The 18,889-nt window shown below is 40.9% G+C and overlaps 2 protein-coding genes across 3 annotated transcripts; one reads left to right on the plus strand and one right to left on the minus strand.

Annotated features, from left to right (window-relative positions):
* Positions 1-634: 634 nt before the first annotated feature.
* dcps (decapping enzyme, scavenger) lies at positions 635-6,244 on the minus strand. Its single transcript, XM_034690694.1, has 6 exons — positions 5,959-6,244; positions 5,505-5,655; positions 5,276-5,421; positions 5,023-5,136; positions 3,225-3,335; positions 635-1,141 (listed from the first exon to the last, which is right to left on the minus strand). The coding sequence occupies exons 1-6, from the start codon at positions 6,166-6,168 to the stop codon at positions 875-877; spliced, it is 999 nt and encodes a 332-aa protein (XP_034546585.1). The 5' UTR covers positions 6,169-6,244; the 3' UTR covers positions 635-874.
* Positions 6,245-7,095: 851 nt separating this feature from the next.
* ids (iduronate 2-sulfatase) lies at positions 7,096-16,786 on the plus strand. 2 transcript variants are annotated; one of them, XM_034690750.1, is made up of 13 exons: positions 7,096-7,290; positions 8,038-8,174; positions 8,257-8,434; positions 8,720-8,808; positions 11,337-11,537; positions 12,186-12,356; positions 12,459-12,585; positions 12,964-13,134; positions 14,804-14,910; positions 15,370-15,486; positions 15,991-16,101; positions 16,215-16,346; positions 16,430-16,786. In XM_034690750.1, exons 1-13 carry the CDS (start codon positions 7,215-7,217, stop codon positions 16,508-16,510), a joined length of 1,698 nt encoding a protein of 565 aa, XP_034546641.1. In that variant the 5' UTR covers positions 7,096-7,214; the 3' UTR covers positions 16,511-16,786. The 2 variants fall into 2 exon arrangements, with proteins under 2 accessions (XP_034546641.1, XP_034546642.1); XM_034690751.1 differs by having other exon boundaries at positions 7,098-7,290; positions 16,215-16,340.
* The last annotated feature ends 2,103 nt before the right edge of the window (positions 16,787-18,889 follow it).

Consider the following 18,889-nt stretch of genomic DNA (forward strand, 5'->3'; position numbering starts at 1 on the left):
AACACCAAAGACCCTCAGGAAGTCTTGAGGAGGATTAACCTGGTCTCTGAACTTCAGGGCTCATTGAATAGCCAGGTAGCTGAGCACCTTTTTTGAAGCATGCAAAAAAACTACTACCACAAGTGATACAAACACCAGAGAAGGCAATTTTTAATGTTTCGACTACAGAAGAATCCCAGAGGGCACTTTGGCGTGTTTTCTGTTGGAATGATGGCATTGGGAGTGGTCTGAACACCCACTCTCCTGTCACATTAGAATCATACAAATGAATGTTGAATTTGAATGAATAAGAAGTGCTTGTGTACGAAGCTTATTGACAGTAAAGTGTTTAACTTTGGGAGTCAGTTTGTAGTTTAATTCTTTAATCACACCTATCTCTTAAATGGCATGCAACGCTGTAGCTTATAACATACAAGTCATGCTAATCTGTGAAATGATGACAAACAGAACAATGACTGAAGTCTGGAGTTTGTTTCTCTTTTCTAAAATGCTGCCATCTAGTGTTTGCACAGTAATGAATCTTAAAAATAAAACAGTTTGAAATGCATCCATGTTTAAAAGCATCCATGAAGGTGAAGATGAAATGTTTCTACCTGATCACCAGTGTTTGATGAAAAACAGAATGTCATCAGGCTGAGTAGAAAAAAAGTTATATCTTTATTCAGTCGGCAAAATTCAGCAAACGTAAAAAGAAAAAGATACAAAAACATTAAAATGTCAAAGCAGAAGTCTTTCCCCGCTCCTTTAACTCACTCTATAATCTGAATATGGAAACATGAAGGTGACAACACGTCGAGCACAGACCAGCTTTAAACATCATCACATCATCATGACTGACTGAACTGCATTATGTCTGTAGCGTTATGAACTTCTGTTACAACCTCCCTGTTTCTTTGAACTCTCTGAGGAGCCCGTCCTCAGCTTTGAGGGGAAAGTACAGGGTCCGGGTTCTGTAGTACTGGGGGTCACACTGGAGGTTCTGAATCACGTCCGAGAGAAGGTGGGCCCGCTCCACGCTGCAGCCAGGTGCCTCGTAGCCCAGCTTGGTGAAGTGGACGTGAAGGTGGTAGTAGGACGGCTGGTAGTGCAGGTAGACTCTCAGCTTATTCGCTGGAATGTGGTACCGCTGCATGATGGCTTCCTTCATCACAACAAACAGGGAAAGTTGTTATCTATGTTAGAGACGTCACTGTAGAAACATGTTCGAGGCTACCTCTCCTCTCTGTCACTGACGTCTTAATCTCTGTAAAGTGGAAAAAATGTCTCCTTCATTTGCTAAATTAACAAAAAACAACAAACAGTCGGGGCAGTCGAAGGAGATCTAAAGGCATTTTTCGACAGGAGGAACTTTACCCAGGAACTATGTCTAAATTTAGTTCAGGGGTAGATAATCTCCCCCCTGAAAGGCCCTGGCTAGGGGGTAGTACTTTCCAAAGGTCCTGGGACTTTCAGGGGGCAGGGCCTGCAATGCTGAACGTGTCTGATTGGTAGATTAACCTCAGTGTTTTTATTCCGCCCTCCGTCCACAATAACATCACACACATCTGTGATTCACTTGATTTCTCTTTCTTTCATTAGTTTTTATTTGTTCTATCTTTTTTGTATGTGTGTGTACTTTTCAAAAGAAGAAGCTGTGATTCTCTTGATTTAGCAGCTTGTAACAGTAGTCTTCTCTCAGCCCACCGTGAATGGGTCTCTCCCGGTGTTACGGTTTTAAAAGTGACCCTGTAAACTGGAGACCTTCAGATGAACATGTCAGTGTTTGTGGAGTTTACACAGCTGTTGAAACACAGAGGGAGTTCCTGGGAATGCAAACTAGTTTAGTTTTTATTAAGATTTCAAAATATCCTCATCAGATATTTAATGATCGTCTAAAGACGTTTATGAGGGATGTATCCGTCTGAGAGTCTCCAGTTAACAGGGTCGCTGTTTAAACCAAAACACCGGCCGATCTCTGCCACGGCTTTTTGAGTTCAAAAGGATTTTAAAGGCGTGTTGAAACGTCTTTGCTACTCGCGCTTATCTCCTCTCACGTGTTGATTCAGTGAATCCATCTGTGATGAAATATAGCACCATCTAAAACAGCACCAGCTGAGTCTCTTCATGCTAACAGGCTAACTGTTGTGTTGTACCTTAAAGCAATTAGACGTTTTCCTCCCTCTAGGTTTGAAGGGTTTGCCTGAAACACGGCAGAGGAGGAGCTCTCCTCACTATTAGATGTGCTGTGTTCTGTGAGCACCGTTCACTGCAGAGCTGACTGAGCGTCAAACACTTACATTTGAGCATTAAGTACTCTGAAAAATGAACAAAATCATTGCAAACACAAAGTCAAAGGGGAACTTGTTTCATTTCAACAATAGTTCCTGGGACTTCCTGTATGAATGTCAAATTTAAATTCTAGCGTGCTTCTGACTGCCATGAAGGACAATCAGAGAAGTTTACGTCTTCCCCTAAGCAGTGCTCTCGCCTCAGTTTGTTTAACACTGCTTATTATCCGGCTGTCTAACTAATCTTCAGGTTGTGTAAGATGCTTGATTCTGATTGGTCCAAACCCCCTTGACAACGGTTATTAACTTTCACTAACATGAGCAACACCAGAGACAAACTGATCACACGTCATGTCAAATCAATCCACAGAAAAGAGTTCAGACACATTTAGCTTCTGCTTGTTGACACCATAGAACGTAAAGTGAGGTAAAACTGTTAGCTTCCGTTAGCATCACAACAATGTGGCTAAAACTGCTAGCTTCCGTTAGCATGCTAAATCAGCGGGCTACAGACGTTTACATCTTGGATCCTGTCCATCAATATGATGAAGGAGTGGAGCAGGTGAGAGAAACTTTAGGTTAGTGATCTCTCCAAAGAAAGTTAAACCATGAGCGGTGGTGATGATAGCAGCAGGGTTCAAAGTTGTGACATTAGTTTCTTTTTAAAGGTGTGTGAACCACAGAGCTCAGAGAAGAAGGAGAGCTGAATGAGGACAGTTTCATGTTCAATCCACCACAACAGAAGAGAAGAATCCATCACCATGGAACGATCACTGACGAGGAATCACTGGGACTATTTATTAAAACTGTAAACATAAATCATTTAAATCAATAAAGTAACCTTTAATCAATGATTTTTTTATCGGAAGTTAGTAGCTGGGTAATAAGCTGGATAATGTATGGTTAGCGGTTGATTATGGGAAATAGAATCCCTTCTGGATGATCTTGTGTCCTTACCTTTCCTTTCTGGAAGATGTTCTTCAGCAGTGGAAGATGCTCTGACTTCAGATCTCTGAGGCTCTTAATATCTCTGCAATGTGCGATGGCAATCAGGTATAAATCATCCACCTGGAGGAAGAAGACAGGCGGTGAACTTCACACATCATCAGATTAATAACGGTTATGATTTCACCTTTTCCTGTTGACAATGTCGCAATTACATCAGTATCATTCTGATAGCATTGGTAATCAACAGAGCATTTTTAATATTACTCTCAGGCTATGTGGAGAGCACTAAACTTCAGATTTGTTGTTAAAGGATAAAGATAAAAGAAGCAATTCAAAGTGCTTTACAGAGTTAAAAATAAAAAACAGAACAGTAAGAATCAACAAAAACATACAGCAAACACTTCAAACATTTACATTTTATATGCTGCCAGTTATGTTTGATCTGCTGTCTGTCTCACTACTATCATCTCTCTCTCTCTCTCTCTCTCTCTCTCTCTCTCTCTCTCTCTCTCTCTCTCTCTCTCTCTCTCTCTCTCTCTCTCTCTCTCTCTCTCTCTCTCTCCCTCTCTCTCTCCCTCTCCCTCTCCCTCTCCCTCTCCCCCTCTCTCCCTCTCTCCCTCTCCCTCTCTCTGCAAGTTACGGACTTCAGAACAGTGAAAAGTACAGAGTCTTACTGTCCCGCCGGACACAGAATCACAACTGATCTCGTCTTAACAGAAATGAACCTTTAATCATCGATTCATCTCAGAACTTCTTCCTGAGTATTAAGACATTAAACATACTCATGGAATCTTTTCTGTTTCCAGTCGCAGCCTGAAGCTGGCTCAGACCTCTTGAAAACCCCTGCAGGGTGCCCGACAGCCCAACATCTAATAGATCCAATATCAGGTTTATTCCATAACAACTTACCATGTCAGAAAATATCCAATTTAAAATGTGACATTAAACAAACATAAGCATTAAAATATAAAATATTTTAAATATAAGATTAAGAAAGAAAGAAAAATGAGTTCAAAGGTTTTAAAATGAGTTTAAGTCCATTATTGAGCAGTGTAAGCAGCATGAAAGAGAGGAACGTCTTTAGTCTGGACTTAAAAGTGGTAAGAGTCGGGGCTTGTCTAAATCTATCTGGGAGGTTATTCCAGGTCTGTGCTGCAGGATGACAAAAAGCTGCTTCTCCATGCTTTGCTCTGACTCTTGGGACGGTCAGATGGATTTTAAACTCTACCCTCTGATTGACAGGAAGCCAGTGTAAGGATTTTAAAAGAGAAGACGAGAGGAGGAAACTAGCGGGCATAAGGAGCTGAGTGAAAGCGACGTAGGATGTAGGATGTAGGATGTAGGACGCAGGACGCTGGGTCAACTGAACATTAGGTTGAGTCAGCATTTCCAATATGATGACCGGCTTCAAATACCAAACACAGGACAGTCTGTTAGCATTAGCAACACTGTGGCTAAAATGTCAGCAGTGTGGAAATATGTTCAACTACAAAGTGAAAACAGTAAGAAACAAACTCTGGACTTCCAACAGGAGGATAACATCCTGGAGGGAGCTGTACGGCAAAGTACATGACAACAAACTTGATGTGACTGCTGTGAGTTTTACAGACATCTGGAGCTCTGACGTTTGATCCACGTCATCGCTGAGCCTCGCTGCACACCGGATTGATCCCTCCACTTTCCAGTTTATGGATCCAGCTCTAATATCTAGGCCAATGCAAGCATCGGATTGGGTGACGGACTGGGACTCTGTATCGGTGCATGTGTGTGTGCGTGTGTGTAATACACTGTATCCACTGTCTCTCACCTGTTTCTGGTCCCATTTGAAATCTGGAAGTAGGACAAAGCCAACATTTGGGTCAGGATCTTCATAGACGATCCGGTCAGCCTCTGCCTTCTTCTCCAGGATGTTGTAGACCCACTGAGCCGTAAATGCAACATTTAGATAATCCACAGACATTTAATTAACATGCAACATGTAATGCTAAGGTTTATTTAGTATGAAGGTGTCAGTATGAACACTACAGGTGTATCAGGAGGGGTGGTCACAGTGCACTCACCTGCACACTGAAGTTGTGCTGCTGAAGGTAGGGCAGCGTGATGGACTGATAGTCCTCCCCGGTCTCCTCCACCAGGAAACTCTCCTGCCGCTGGTACTTCTTCACGTGCTTCTCAGTAGCTGGACAGACCACTGTCGTCTTTATCTCTGCAAAGTGGACACAGTTACCTAACTGGCCTCCTCTCCTCCACAGTCACAGCTCTGTGTTCATGCATTCATTCCCACCATACCATTGAACTGAGGGGGGGCCTGTAATCGGTACGTGCTGTAGATGTCGTTCTTCATCTCCAGCTTCAGCACAGAAGCAGAGAGGAGGTCAGCCAGGGTGTCCTCTCTGATGGGAGTCTTCTCCAGGATGACCACAGCCTCTTCATCTGCAAGCTGTGGAGCACAGTTTTAAAGTCTTTATATAGAGATCATGTGTTTAATCAATGCACCAGTCTCATGGACACTGCACTGCAGAGCTGGTTTTTCTGCTTACTGCACTTTCACGGAGACTATTATTTTGAAAATACCAAATCAAATCCCGGGTCTTTCCTCCTCAAAATGATAGTCTTTAATGGGATTATCGAAGACCTTTACTCTCAAAAGGGACTCAGCTGACCCCAGAACCACAGTACTAGACTTAACTGGATCCTTCTAACAGCACAGCTCCTAAATAACCTCAGACCTCCTCAGTGTTACCTTTCCATGGATGAAGATGTTTTTCTCTCGGGCTGAGTCACTCAGCACCCTGGATGTTTTGAACCCCTGCAGGATATTTGTACATTCAGGTTCCTTCCCTGCGTCTTTCCGACCAGCACCATCGTCAGCCTTCGTCCTCTTGACTCTGTGAGATACTGGTTCACTCTCTGCCCCATCCCCAGTTTCACGTTTAGCCGTGTAGTCTGCCATGTTCGTGTCGCACAGCCGTTCTTCTTCTTCTTCTTCTTTTTCTTCTCCTCCTTTTTTAATGGCGGGTTGCAAACAGAATTGTAACGGTGTATACCGCCACCTACTGTCTCGGAGTGTAACAACAGGGTGTTATACTGTTCAGGTTACGTGATACAGAATGAAGACATGAAAAAAAATAACTAAATAAATAAATAATAAAAGCAATTCAGCAATGAAGTAATATACACATAATAGTAACAAATAAATAACACATAGTAATAATAAATAATAAATAATAAAACTAATACAAATGAAATAATAATAATTAATAACAATTATGATAATAATTAACAAGTAATAATAATATTAAGAAATAATAAGTAATACAAATTAATAAGTAATAATAAAGATAATAAATAGTAATAATAGTAGTAGTAATAATAATATATAATTTTCAAAGTAAATAAATGTATAACAAAAATAATAACAATAAAAACAAACAAATTACTTAACTAAATCGCACAGCCCTCTTTGTGGATCTTCTTCTGATGACGATCCTGCTGTACACTGTAGTTATACCAAGATATACACACACACACATATATATATATATGTGTACACTGTTTTTTTTTTTTGGGGGGGTGGGGGTAAAATATATTTGTTACCTTGTATTTGTGTGTTTTGAGTATAAAAACAATATTCTAAAATATTTTACAACACACTTCTGTATGTACTGTCTGTAGTAAGTGTAACACTGAACATAAAAAAGGCCGAAGTCATTATGATGAATGGAGAAGAAGTGTTTTCCATTCATCAGAGTGTTTTACATTGATAACATCAGTGTTCAATGGTTGCTCTATGGGTACATGATTGACATCATGCTCAGCTGTCCAGGGCGGGGCGAGCGCTGAGTTAACCAATCACAGCCTCTCCCTGTGCCAATGTGAAAACCAGGAAGTTATTTGGAGCTGCTGATGCTGGTACAAGTACGATGAGAGCAGTCCGAGATCACCACCTCTCAAACTTCCCCTGAAGCTTTAGAGTAGTCACTGTTTGCTGTATCCAACATGTACACACGTGTCGGAGCGTGGCTTCCTCCCCTGCTTCTGCTCTCTCTGGCTCTCCCTGCTTTAACAAGAAGAGGTAACGTTAGTGTTTGAACTTTGGAAACATCTCTCAGCATGCACACTTTTTGAAGATGTCACAAGGGTTTGACTTGATACTGCTGAAGCTTTTCATGGCAGCAGAATGTAAACAGTGCCTGGAGTCATTCTGCATGGTACATTTAAAACCACTCTTGTGAAATGGAAGTCCTCTGTCCCACCTACCCATTCGAGCTGCATTAAGACTGGGCTTTATTTTCTCAAACTTGAAAGTGGCAAAGCTCATGTCTTTCAAAAAATCTGGGATCCTTTTTAATCGTATGTCGACAGCTCAGCTTGCTGTATGTCTTTAGATTGAGCATCACCATAGTGTGTCTTACTATGTTTAGATGATTGATTCATTTGCTTTTATTTATTGTGGCTTTTTCTTGTACTATCTATTGTGTTTTATGTATCTACTCTTTTATATTAATTTAACTATTTGTTTTTATTGATTGTGTTTTTAAGCTTGTACAGCACTTTGGTCAACTGCAGTTGTTTGCTTTTTGTCTTGTGTTCTCCTTTTTTGGAGTTCTATCTAGTTAATCTGTAGGAGTCGGGGTGGGGGGTTGTTTGTTGTTTTGTATTTCGTATGTCGTCTGTGTGTTTCTTTGTTCCATAAAAAAAAAAAAGAAAATGTACCAACCTTTAATTTTGGATGTGATAGTTTTTCTATATGAAAATCAATAAACAAAGTTTAGAAAAACATCCAAAACCCCCACTCTTCTAACGGTGTGTTTGCTTTCAGAGAGGAGAAATGTCCTTCTCATCATGGCAGATGATTTGCGGACATCACTGGGCTGCTACGGTGACTCTGTGGTAAAATCCCCCAACATTGACCAACTGGCATCCAAAAGCCAAGTGTTCCTCAATGCGTATGCACAGGTCAGTGTGTTGTTGGATGCTGAAGCTGTGTGTTGCATTCAGCCTTTGGATCATTAACCTGAGCAGCTCTGTCTTCTCTCAGCAAGCTGTGTGTGCTCCCAGCCGGACGTCTATGTTGACAAGTCGCAGACCTGACACGACCAGGCTCTACGACTTCAACTCCTACTGGAGAGTTCACTCTGGAAACTACACGACGATGCCTCAATACTTCAAATCTGAGGGATATAACACCATGTCTGTGGGCAAGGTGTTTCATCCAGGTAAGGTTAATCACCTTTAACACAGAGCTAATGAAGGGAATATTCACGGATCTTTGAAATATGGTAAAAAATAAACACATAAAAAAGGGGAAGTGATGCAAAGAGCTAGGGAACACTTCACACTAAAGGGGAACCAAAGATTTACTTTGTGGTTGATGCAGAGCTTAACATGCATCAGTAAGGAGAACTCAGTCTGCGTGGTTTTATGCTTACGTAGTGAAAGTCTTCACATTTCACAACTGTCTATTTGCACAGTAACCATTGTGGTGTTGCCTTTTCTTCAAGGTATTGCCTCCAACCACACTGATGACTACCCATACAGCTGGTCCACGCCTGCCTTCCACCCAGCTTCATTTAGATACGAGAAAGAAAAGGTATGCACATGACGATGTCTTACTCATTACACACTCAGCTACAGTGGATATCAAAAGTCTACACACCCTTGTTAAAGTGCCAGGTTTTGTGATGTAAAAAACGAGACCAAGGTAAATCGTGTCCAAACTTTTCCACCTTTAATGTGACCTATAACATGAACTATTCAATTGAAAAAAAATCTTTTAGGGGGAAGAATAAAAAATAAAAATATACGATAATGTGGTTGTATAAGTGCACACACCCTTTAACCCTTATTTTTTAAGCATCTTTTGATTTTATTACAGCACTCTGATTTTTTTTGTAGGAGTCTATTAGCATGACACATCTTGACGTGGTGATATTTGACCATTCTTTACAAAAAAGCTCCAAATCCATCAGATAGTGAGGGCACCTCTTGTGCACAGCCCTCTTCAGACCACCCCACAGATATTCAACTGGATTCAGGTCTGGACTCTGGCTGGGCCATTCCAAAACTTGAATCTTCTTCTGGTGAAGCCATGCTTTTGTTGATTTGGATGTATGTTTTGGTTCGTTGTTGTGTTGAAAGGTGAAATTCCTCTTCATCTTCATCTTCATCTTTCTAACAGAGGCCTGGAGGTTCTGTGTTAAACTGACTGGTGTTTGTAACTGTTCATACTTCCCTCCACCTTGACTAAGGCCCTGGTTCCATCTGAAGAAAAACAGGCCCAAAGCATGATGCTGCCCACACCATGCTTCTCTGTGGGTCTGGTGTTCTTTATGTGATGTGCAGTGTTGTTTTTATGACAAACACACATTTTGGAATTATGGCCAAAAAGTTCAACCTTGGTTTCATCAGACCATAAAACATGTGATACTTTTTGGAGACTCCGTGAATGTTTTTGAAACATGTTGCCCGGCTTGGAAGTTTTTCTTGATAAGAAAAGTCTTCCATCTTGCCCCCCTACCCATAGCTGAAACATATGAAGAATAGGAGAGATGTTGTCACATGTAGTACACAGCCAGTACTAGTCAGAAATCCAGTTCTCTGTAATGTCACTGTTGTTCCATATTTTCTCCAGTTGATGATGACGGTCTTCACTGTGGTCCATGGTATATCTTATGCCTTGGAACATGTTTGTACCCTTCTCCTGACTGATACTTTTCAACAATGATATCCCTCTGCTGCTTTGGAAGCTCTCTGTGGACCATGGCTTTTGCTGTAAGATGCAACTGAGGACATGTCATGAAAATCCTCCTAGAACAGCTGATCTTTATTGGGATTAATCAGTCACTTTAAATTATGACAGGTGGATACTGACTACTATTTGTTATGAGTTTGATTGTGATTGGTTAATTCTGAACACAGCCACATCCCCAGTTATAAGAGGGTGTGTACACTTATACAACCACATTATTTCATTTATTCATTTTTTATTCTTCCCACTAAAATAATTTAAATATTTTTTTCAGTTGAATTGTTCATGTTATGGGTCACATTATAGGTGGAAAAAGTTCTGACATGATTTATCTTGGTCTCAATTTTTTACATCACAAAACCTGACATTTTAACAGGTAAGGTAAAGCAAAGATACTGACAGTAAGACACCTTTGGACTTCATCTGGTGTTTTACAAGAGTTAGGTACAGAATGCAGAACTGCATATAGTCTGGGACAATGTTTGGGGAAAACATACCTCAGTGTTTCAGTAGGTTTGACTTTGTAATCACCTACATGGCAAACAAACTGACTGTTATTTAAGAAACATAGCACTGGATCATAGAATGAATATAATGAACATGGACTTTGTGGCAGAAAGAGATAGGGATGTTCAGGTGTGACTAATTTCCTCTTTCTTTAAACAGAAATTGAAATAACAACAAGTCTAAAAATATGAATAAAAAACAGGAAATGTCTAAATTTAGCTCAATTTATGTAGCACGGCTAAACATGGGATCACACAGTCTGAAGGTAAATGATAGATGAGGTTTGCAGCACTTCGGTCCATTTTCTAAATCCAACTACTGCTAAACTGTGCCACGCTATGAGACGCCGTCTGTCACCTGTGCTTGCTTACCTCCAGATAGTAGTCCTCATCAACCAGAGCTACAGTCCCGACAAGTGGCAGGGGATACACTGCAGCGCAGATACAGCATAGGGCTGGCATGCAGGCCTAAGTCAAAAGTGTTTTTAACTTTTTTAACTAACTGGTAATTCTGGTTTAGACTAGTGAGGGTGTATAACCGTGTAGAAGACTATCCATATAGAGATGTGATTTAATTCCACAGAACTTTGTAGGTTCTTTGATTTTAAGGGATATTCCAGATGGTCAGTTTGTTGAATTTTGGGGTGATTTTGGATGGCACCAACCATCAAGGATATGGAGACTTCTAGATGTACTGATGTTATCATGCCTGATGGATTAATTAAGGGAAGGGAAACATATCTATTTAGCTTCAGCATTCTTTCTGATATGGCAGCATGTTGTGTCAGTGAATGGACCTGATGGTAACCTTTAACAAAATGAACTTTGAACTCTTTTTTTTTTCCAATTAAACTTTGTTTACAGATGTGCAAAGGAGAAGATGGTGAACTCCACACCAACTTACTTTGTGCAGTGAACGTAACAGAACAGCCGGGGGGAACCTTGCCCGACCTGGAGAGCACGGACGAAGCAGTGAGGTTACTGAAGAGCCAGGCCAACGATGACGCTCCTTTCTTCTTAGCTGTGGGCTTTCACAAACCACACATACCTTTCAGGATACCACAGGTACAGGTCTTCATTTTAACCTGTAGACCCTCTGTACAATAGTTACATCATACTGTCCACAAGAATGTATCATAAAGCCTTTGTTAATACTGCCCACAGGAAGCTCCAGGGCCTCGGCTCAGACACCGTGTTAATGCTTGCTGGTTTAAGTGGCTCAGAGCGGTTTTAATTTGTATTAATTTATAGTCATAGTGACTTTATACCAAATATACAACCACAAATATCTGAATCAAAGTCATAAGAATAAATACGCTACAAGTTTTGAGTTTAGAAGGACTGAAACGTGTCTCTCGAGAGTGCAGTATGATAACCGGTGTGATATTGAGGGATGGGACCGTGCTCAATACATCATCATGCACTCTCTGCCAATGCATGCATTGATGCGCATGTGTCAGAGTCAGTGTGGCAGCAAATACTGAGTACAGCTTTGAAAGACACAGCATATGGTGCAGTGCAAAATAAAGCCAACAGATGGCAGTAGAAGCCAAACGACTAGATGCAGCGCACGTCTTAGAACGAACAAGAAGGCTTTGAGTCACCATTTTTGAAAAGAGGGTCATAATAATGCAAATGAAGCTTGTTGATTAAAATGTGTACTTTGTTTTACTAACCATGCTTGTTAATTGTTATTGTGTGTGTGCATTGCAGGAGTTCATTAGTCTGTATCCTTTAGACCAAATGAGGTTGGCCCCTGATCCCAGTGTCCCTAAGCTCCTTCCATCTGTGGCCTACAACCCCTGGTCGGACGTGAGAAAGAGAGACGATGTTCAAAAACTCAACATTAGCTTCCCCTATGGTCCGATCCCCAAGGACTTCCAGGTGTGAATTGGAGGCTCCTTCACGTTTACTAAGAATAATTGTGTTCACATGTTGCCACTCCCTGAAATATACAACTATAATATTCTGTTTCATGTCTTTCAGCTTCGTATCCGTCAGCATTATTATGCTGCGGTGTCTTACATGGACGCTCAAGTTGGGCGGCTGCTCAGCACTCTTGATGAGCTGAGGCTGGCTGACAGCACTATGGTGGTGTTTACTTCAGATCATGGTGAGTGATACTCAGATATCTCTTATTAAGTTTGGGTGCACATAATCTAGGAATATTTCTGTAAGCATACAATGCTAGTGTGTACGTTTCCTTATGTTCACCACTAGATGGCGGTGTTGGGTTTGTATATTTTGCCTTACTGTCTTACTAAACATTGTACTTCCATTTGTAACTGATCTCCTCTTTCCTCCTTATTCTGTAAACTAAGTGTTTTTAGAGTCTTTATTTTTAAGTCCACACAGAGACTACCTCAAACCTTTCTGTTTTTAAAATGTGCATTGTTGTGATAAAGATTTAGGATGGTAGTTGTCTGTATTTATCCCCTCCATCTTGGTCTTTTTAACAACAAGCTGTGAAATCTGTTCTTCTATAATGCAGGTTGGTCTTTGGGGGAACATGGTGAATGGGCTAAATATTCAAACTTTGATGTGACCACACGCGTCCCTCTTGTGTACTACGTTCCTGGCATCACAACAATCCGTGATTGGCTGGGGCAGCCTACCTTTCCTTTTATTGATGTCTTCAGCCAATCAAAGTTCAACTTCACGAGTAAGACCCCAATACATTACACAAATATAAAACATCTACAGTACTCTGTGTGGTGTATAAATGAATGTTCTATAGCCAGACAGCTAGCTAGCTCTGGGGAAAAAATGAGAATGCTGGGTCATGGTTTCAGACAACAGTGCAGGATTTATTTGAATACAAAATCTAAAAGTCAACATCATAAAGTGTATTTGGTTACAATTATACTTTATAATAAAATGAACTGGGCTGACTCTGTCCTCTTTAGAGCAGAGGACACGGTGTCCATGATTGCCAAAAAGAATGTCAGGCCACATGACTTTCAACTTCCTCTCAGTCCATCTTAAACAGACTGAGGCTCACAGGAGCTGCCTGCATTTCTGGATCATGTTTATATTTGTTTCTTAACATCGATGCACCTGGTAGTCTTTGCACACTACAGTTCTAATCTGCGTTTATAGATGTAACAACAAACTGTGTTCAAACAGATCTCCACTACAGTAATGTCAGTTTTTTTAATGCAGTGATTTCCACTACAGGGTCATGTCTGTTTTTGATGCAGTGACCTCCACTACAGAGTCATGTCTGTTTTTGATGCAGTGACCTCCACTACAGAGTCATGTCTGTTTTTAATGCAGTGACCTCCACTACAGAGTCATGTCTGTTTTTGATGCAGTGACCTCCACTACAGAGTCATGTCTGTTTTTGATGCAGTGATCTCCACTACAGAGTCATGTCTGTTTTTGATGCAGTGACCTCCACTACAGAGTCATGTCTGTTTTTGATGCAGTGACCTCCACTACAGAGTCATGTCTGTTTTTAATGCAGTGACTTCCACTACAGAGTCATGTCTGTTTTTGATGCAGTGACCTCCACTACAGAGTCATGTCTGTTTTTGATGCAGTGACTTCCACTGCAGAGTCATGTCTGCTTTTAATGCAGTGACCTCCACTACAGAGTCATGTCTGTTTTTGATGCAGTGACTTCCACTGCAGAGTCATGTCTGTTTTTGATGCAGTGACCTCCACTACAGAGTCATGTCTGTTTTTAATGCAGTGACCTCCACTACAGAGTCATGTCTGTTTTTAATGCAGTGATCTCCACTACAGAGTCATGTCTGTTTTTAATGCAGTGACTTCCACTACAGAGTCATGTCTGTTTTTAATGCAGTGACTTCCACTGCAGAGTCATGTCTGTTTTTGATGCAGTGACTTCCACTACAGAGCCATGTCTGTTTTTAATGCAGTGACCTCCACTACAGAGTCATGTCTGTTTTAATGCAGTGACCTCCACTACAGAGCCATGTCTGTTTTTAATGCAGTGACTTCCACTACAGAGCCATGTCTGCTTTTAATGCATGAGGGCCTGAAGGTCAGGTCCTCCCAGTCTTGGTTTTGGTCCTTGTCTCTCATGTTCAGAGGTGTCTCCAGACTCTCTGAATCTTTTAATTATGTTATGAACTATAGATGATGAAATCCACTAACTCTTTATTACTCTGAGGAACATTATCTGAAACTGTTGAAATGTTTGCTCACGCAGTCTCTCAGAGTGTTGAACCTCTTCCCGTTTATACCTCAGTTTAAACCACAAATGTTGATGTTATGATGATGAAAGTGCAGATGTTCAGTGTTTGTGACTGTTTTGTGTGTGTGGCTGTAAGAGTTACTACACTGCTGACCCCTCTCTCTTTCAGCTAACAAAGTTATAAGAAATGTAGTGGAACTGGTGGATGTATTTCCCACCACTTCGTACCTGGCTGGCCTCAGAGCACCTGAACCGTGTCCTGATATTTCTTTCCAGGTAGGACTTCTGATACTTCTGATAAAAACTCTGAATACTGTTTGGGGGATTTAGTCTCAGACCTGGTGGGATGTTTCCCCTCTTGGGCTTTCTATTTGCAACGCTAAGTGCGTGGCTGAAGGGAAGACTCACATAGTGTTTATAGCAGGTCATCTACTGCAAGCTCTGTGTTGATTCCTAAAAAATGTATCATAGTAGTGCGGGATCTGTTGACTCCTATGGCTTTGAAAATGATTCTCTTCATGAGAAGCTTACTACAGCTTGATGTTGAACGATTAATTCACCATTACAAAAAAAAATAATTTGATGATAGCTGAAAAGTGTCTTACAAAGTGGCCCACCTCCAAAGTTTCTTTCATTGCCAGACTAAATAAACTGAGAGGTAGAAACTGAAAACAATAATATGCATATGGATTTGTTGACCCCAACATTCATGTTCTTTTGTTTTTTTGCTTTCAGGAGGAACTGTGTACAGAAGGAGACAACCTTGCCTACACCTTCAGACACAGAGAGAGAGGAGAGAATGAGGAGGACATATCTTTTAGCCAGTACCCCCGGCCTGCTGATACACCACAGGTACCACACATGCAGAGTGAAGAAATGCAATGAGGGATGAGGGGGGGGGGGGGGGGGGGGGTATGACATGCAACAAATGATGTCAGGATCGGGAATGAATCCTACGATCAGTGCAATGAGGACTGTAGTCTCTGTACTCGGTACGGGAGTGCAACCGGGTCAGAATCAGTCTGGCGGCAGAGGAAAAAAGCGCTCGTGGAGACCTGTCACTCAGCCGCAGCCCCCAGCTGAATGTCTCCGCTGTGAGCAACACCTTCAGTAAGCTGACTCACATCCAAACATACTTTAAACTTTAAACACCTCCCTGATAGCTGAACCAATTATGAGACCACATGATGTTTGTTCCACGGGATAGAAAATCAAAAAACAAAAAAATGTGTTTGAGTGAGTTCTTAACAAGCAATTAATCCATACTGGTTTCATTGTTGACATCCTCTCTGTGCTTTGTTTCAGGTGAGTGCTGCACCTGCTCTTCACATTCATCATATCTGATTCTTCTTTTAGGTGAACTCTGACCTCCCAGATCTTAAAGACATAAAGGTCATGGGGTATTCTCTGCGCTCCTGGGACTATCGGTACACCTTGTGGTTGGGATTCAACCCTCAAACATTTCAGGTCTGTGTATCTCACAACGTGAAAATTGTCTGTTTCTGTTCACTGTGACGTTGTGTGTCCACGGGAGAGATGAATCCATCTGGGTTTGTCTTATGTTTCCATCATATGTCTAGGTTAATGTTTCTGATGTCCACGCTGGAGAGTTGTACATGCTGGCAGATGACCCTGGTCAGGATGAGAACATCTACAGTGACTCAGACCACAGCGTGATCCAAAGAAAGATGGACAGAATACCTCATGTGAGTGTGAGTTTCATAACGTGTTCAGTTTATTTCTTTATTCCTTTGCTTCCTTGTTCACTCTGTCCTCGTTTGTGTTTGCTGTCCAGACGTTGAATCTACAGACGAGGATGAAGCTTCAGCTCCTCTACCTCACAGCAGGAATGAAGACTCGTAGAAACACGGTGTGATGATGATGAAACACGGCAGATGGATGAACAGAGATGAGAACAAAGGGAAGATGGATTGACATCTAAATCTAAGACTAAAGGGACACAAATAATATATTGTATGAAATAATGCACACTTGATTCTGTGTTATGTTCTATCACTCTTATTCTTCATTGTTGAACTCTTTAGGATGTTGTGTCCTGTGAAGAACAGAGTTCAGATCAGAGCACCTGGGCTGTTTTCTACCTTCGAAAAGTTTGTAGTTTTAATAAATAAAGACAAAAACATCAAACGAGTGAAGTCAGCTTTTTCACTTTATTGTAGGGGAACGGTCCACTCGTATCCATCGTTAAACACAAAGCTAACCTGACTAGCTGCACCCTCTGTACAAGGAAACCAGCATCCTTTATCTTCAGTCCTGTTACATTGAAGAAATTAAAATTACTAGAGGAGTATAGGGTGTAAAATAAACTCCTCAAAGAAGTGTGGAAACATCATTTCAGTCAGTTGTTTCTCTGCTTTAATAATACTACCAAATGTTGTTGTATTGCATACTGTTGTAAAGCCTGATTAGTGTTGTTTTTTTACAATCTGGAGCTTAAATTTAAAGAGCCTTTGAAGCCCCAGTATTTTGATTTGTGTTTGTTTATCAAACTTATTTTTTGCCACATAGTTATTGATTGTTTACCATCAGCATCTCTTTATGGCCTGTCAGTATTGAAGCATTTGAACCTCTATCCAAACACAACACTTAAATATAGAAATATAGAAACACATTTATTCAAGGAAATATTCCTGTTCACACTGTACACAGCAGACTTCAAATACAATTCTGAGTCCTGCCACATCCAGAAATACTCAGATGATACTGCGATTGTAGCATGTGTCCGGAATGGACAGGAATCTGAATACAGGGATCTGACAAAAGCCTTCAGTGACTGGAGTCACAAAAACTGCCTCCTACTGAACTCCTCAAATACCAAGGAAATGATAGTAGATTTCCATCAGTTAACTTAGTTAACATTCGAGGGGTGGAGTTCCAGGTGGTGCCAACCTACAATTATCTAGATGTACACCTGGACAACAAGTTGGACTGGTCCCTTAACTCGGATGCACTCTACAGGAAGGGGCAGAGCCACCTCTTTTTCTTAAAGGTGACATATTACGCTCTTTTTCATCAAAATATGTTGGTCTAAGAGGTCCCAAAAACATGCCTTTAAAGTTTATTATGCTCAAAAAAACACTTTGAAATCAGATTTTGGTCTGCCTGTAAACCCCTCTTTTTCAGCCCTGCGAAGAACAGGCTGTTTTCTGTGTCTGTGCCTTTAAATGAGAATGAGCTCTCTGACCACGCCCCCTCAGGAAGTGGATGCGGCATCGGCTGTCCAGGGGTGCTTCTCAAAGCTCTAAACGTCCATCCTCGTGCCTCTTCCTTGCGTCTCTTCCTCACGTCTTTTTCCCGCCCACCAGAGATGCGAGGAAATGAAACCAGAGGAGAGAGGAGAGAGGAGATTTGTATTTAGAGAAATGAGACGTCCTCTCCTCCGGAGCGTCACGCGAAGCGACGTCGGTTTGTGATGACGGCTTTAACAGCTGTTTGTGTCTGCACACATGTTCACTGTAATAACTCTGATCAATATAAACAGTAACAGAGCTCTGTCTCTGTGTTTACCTGTTTAACACACACCTGTTTAACACTCACCTGTTTAACACACACCTGTTTAACACACATGTTCACTGTAATAACTCTGATCAATATAAACAGTAACAGAGCTCTGTCTCTTTGTTTACCTGTTTAACACACACTTGCACATGAAGAGAATCAGCTCTCTGTTTATTCTGTCCTGAAGCATCGCGGATCGATTCATCAGTAAAATGCCTCATTATTAAATTATTTATTACTTTAAGGGAAAATATAAACCATGCAACTCTTTTCAAACCCTGTGCTCATTAATGATCAGCCTCATATGAAACTTTATTAACCTGACAGGAAATATAACAAGTGTTTTTACTAACAGACAAACTTTACTGTCAGACTTCTCTTCATGAAGAAAACAAGAACAAACAGGGAAACTAACAGGAGAAATAACTGATCATTATTATATATTCTATCAATGATGTTAGATTATATTACTCTATTTCATTAGACAGTGAATCTGACAAAAACAATCAGATATAACATAATCCATCCTCTGTTATATTGAATTTATGATTTTATGTTCAGTATTTGTGTTTGAAACTCACATCAAACACTTTTCAATCTCAGCTCATCAAATACAGACTGTTTAGAAACCGACGTATGTTTATGATCTGTTTCAGGGCACCCTTAGTGACTGTTTTAAGGTCTGTTTCAGGGCACCCTTAGTGACTGTCTTAAGGTCTGTTTCAGGGCACCCTTA

Source organism: Notolabrus celidotus, chromosome 8 (genome assembly GCF_009762535.1).
Source record: "Notolabrus celidotus isolate fNotCel1 chromosome 8, fNotCel1.pri, whole genome shotgun sequence".
Lineage (NCBI taxonomy): Eukaryota > Metazoa > Chordata > Actinopteri > Labriformes > Labridae > Notolabrus > Notolabrus celidotus.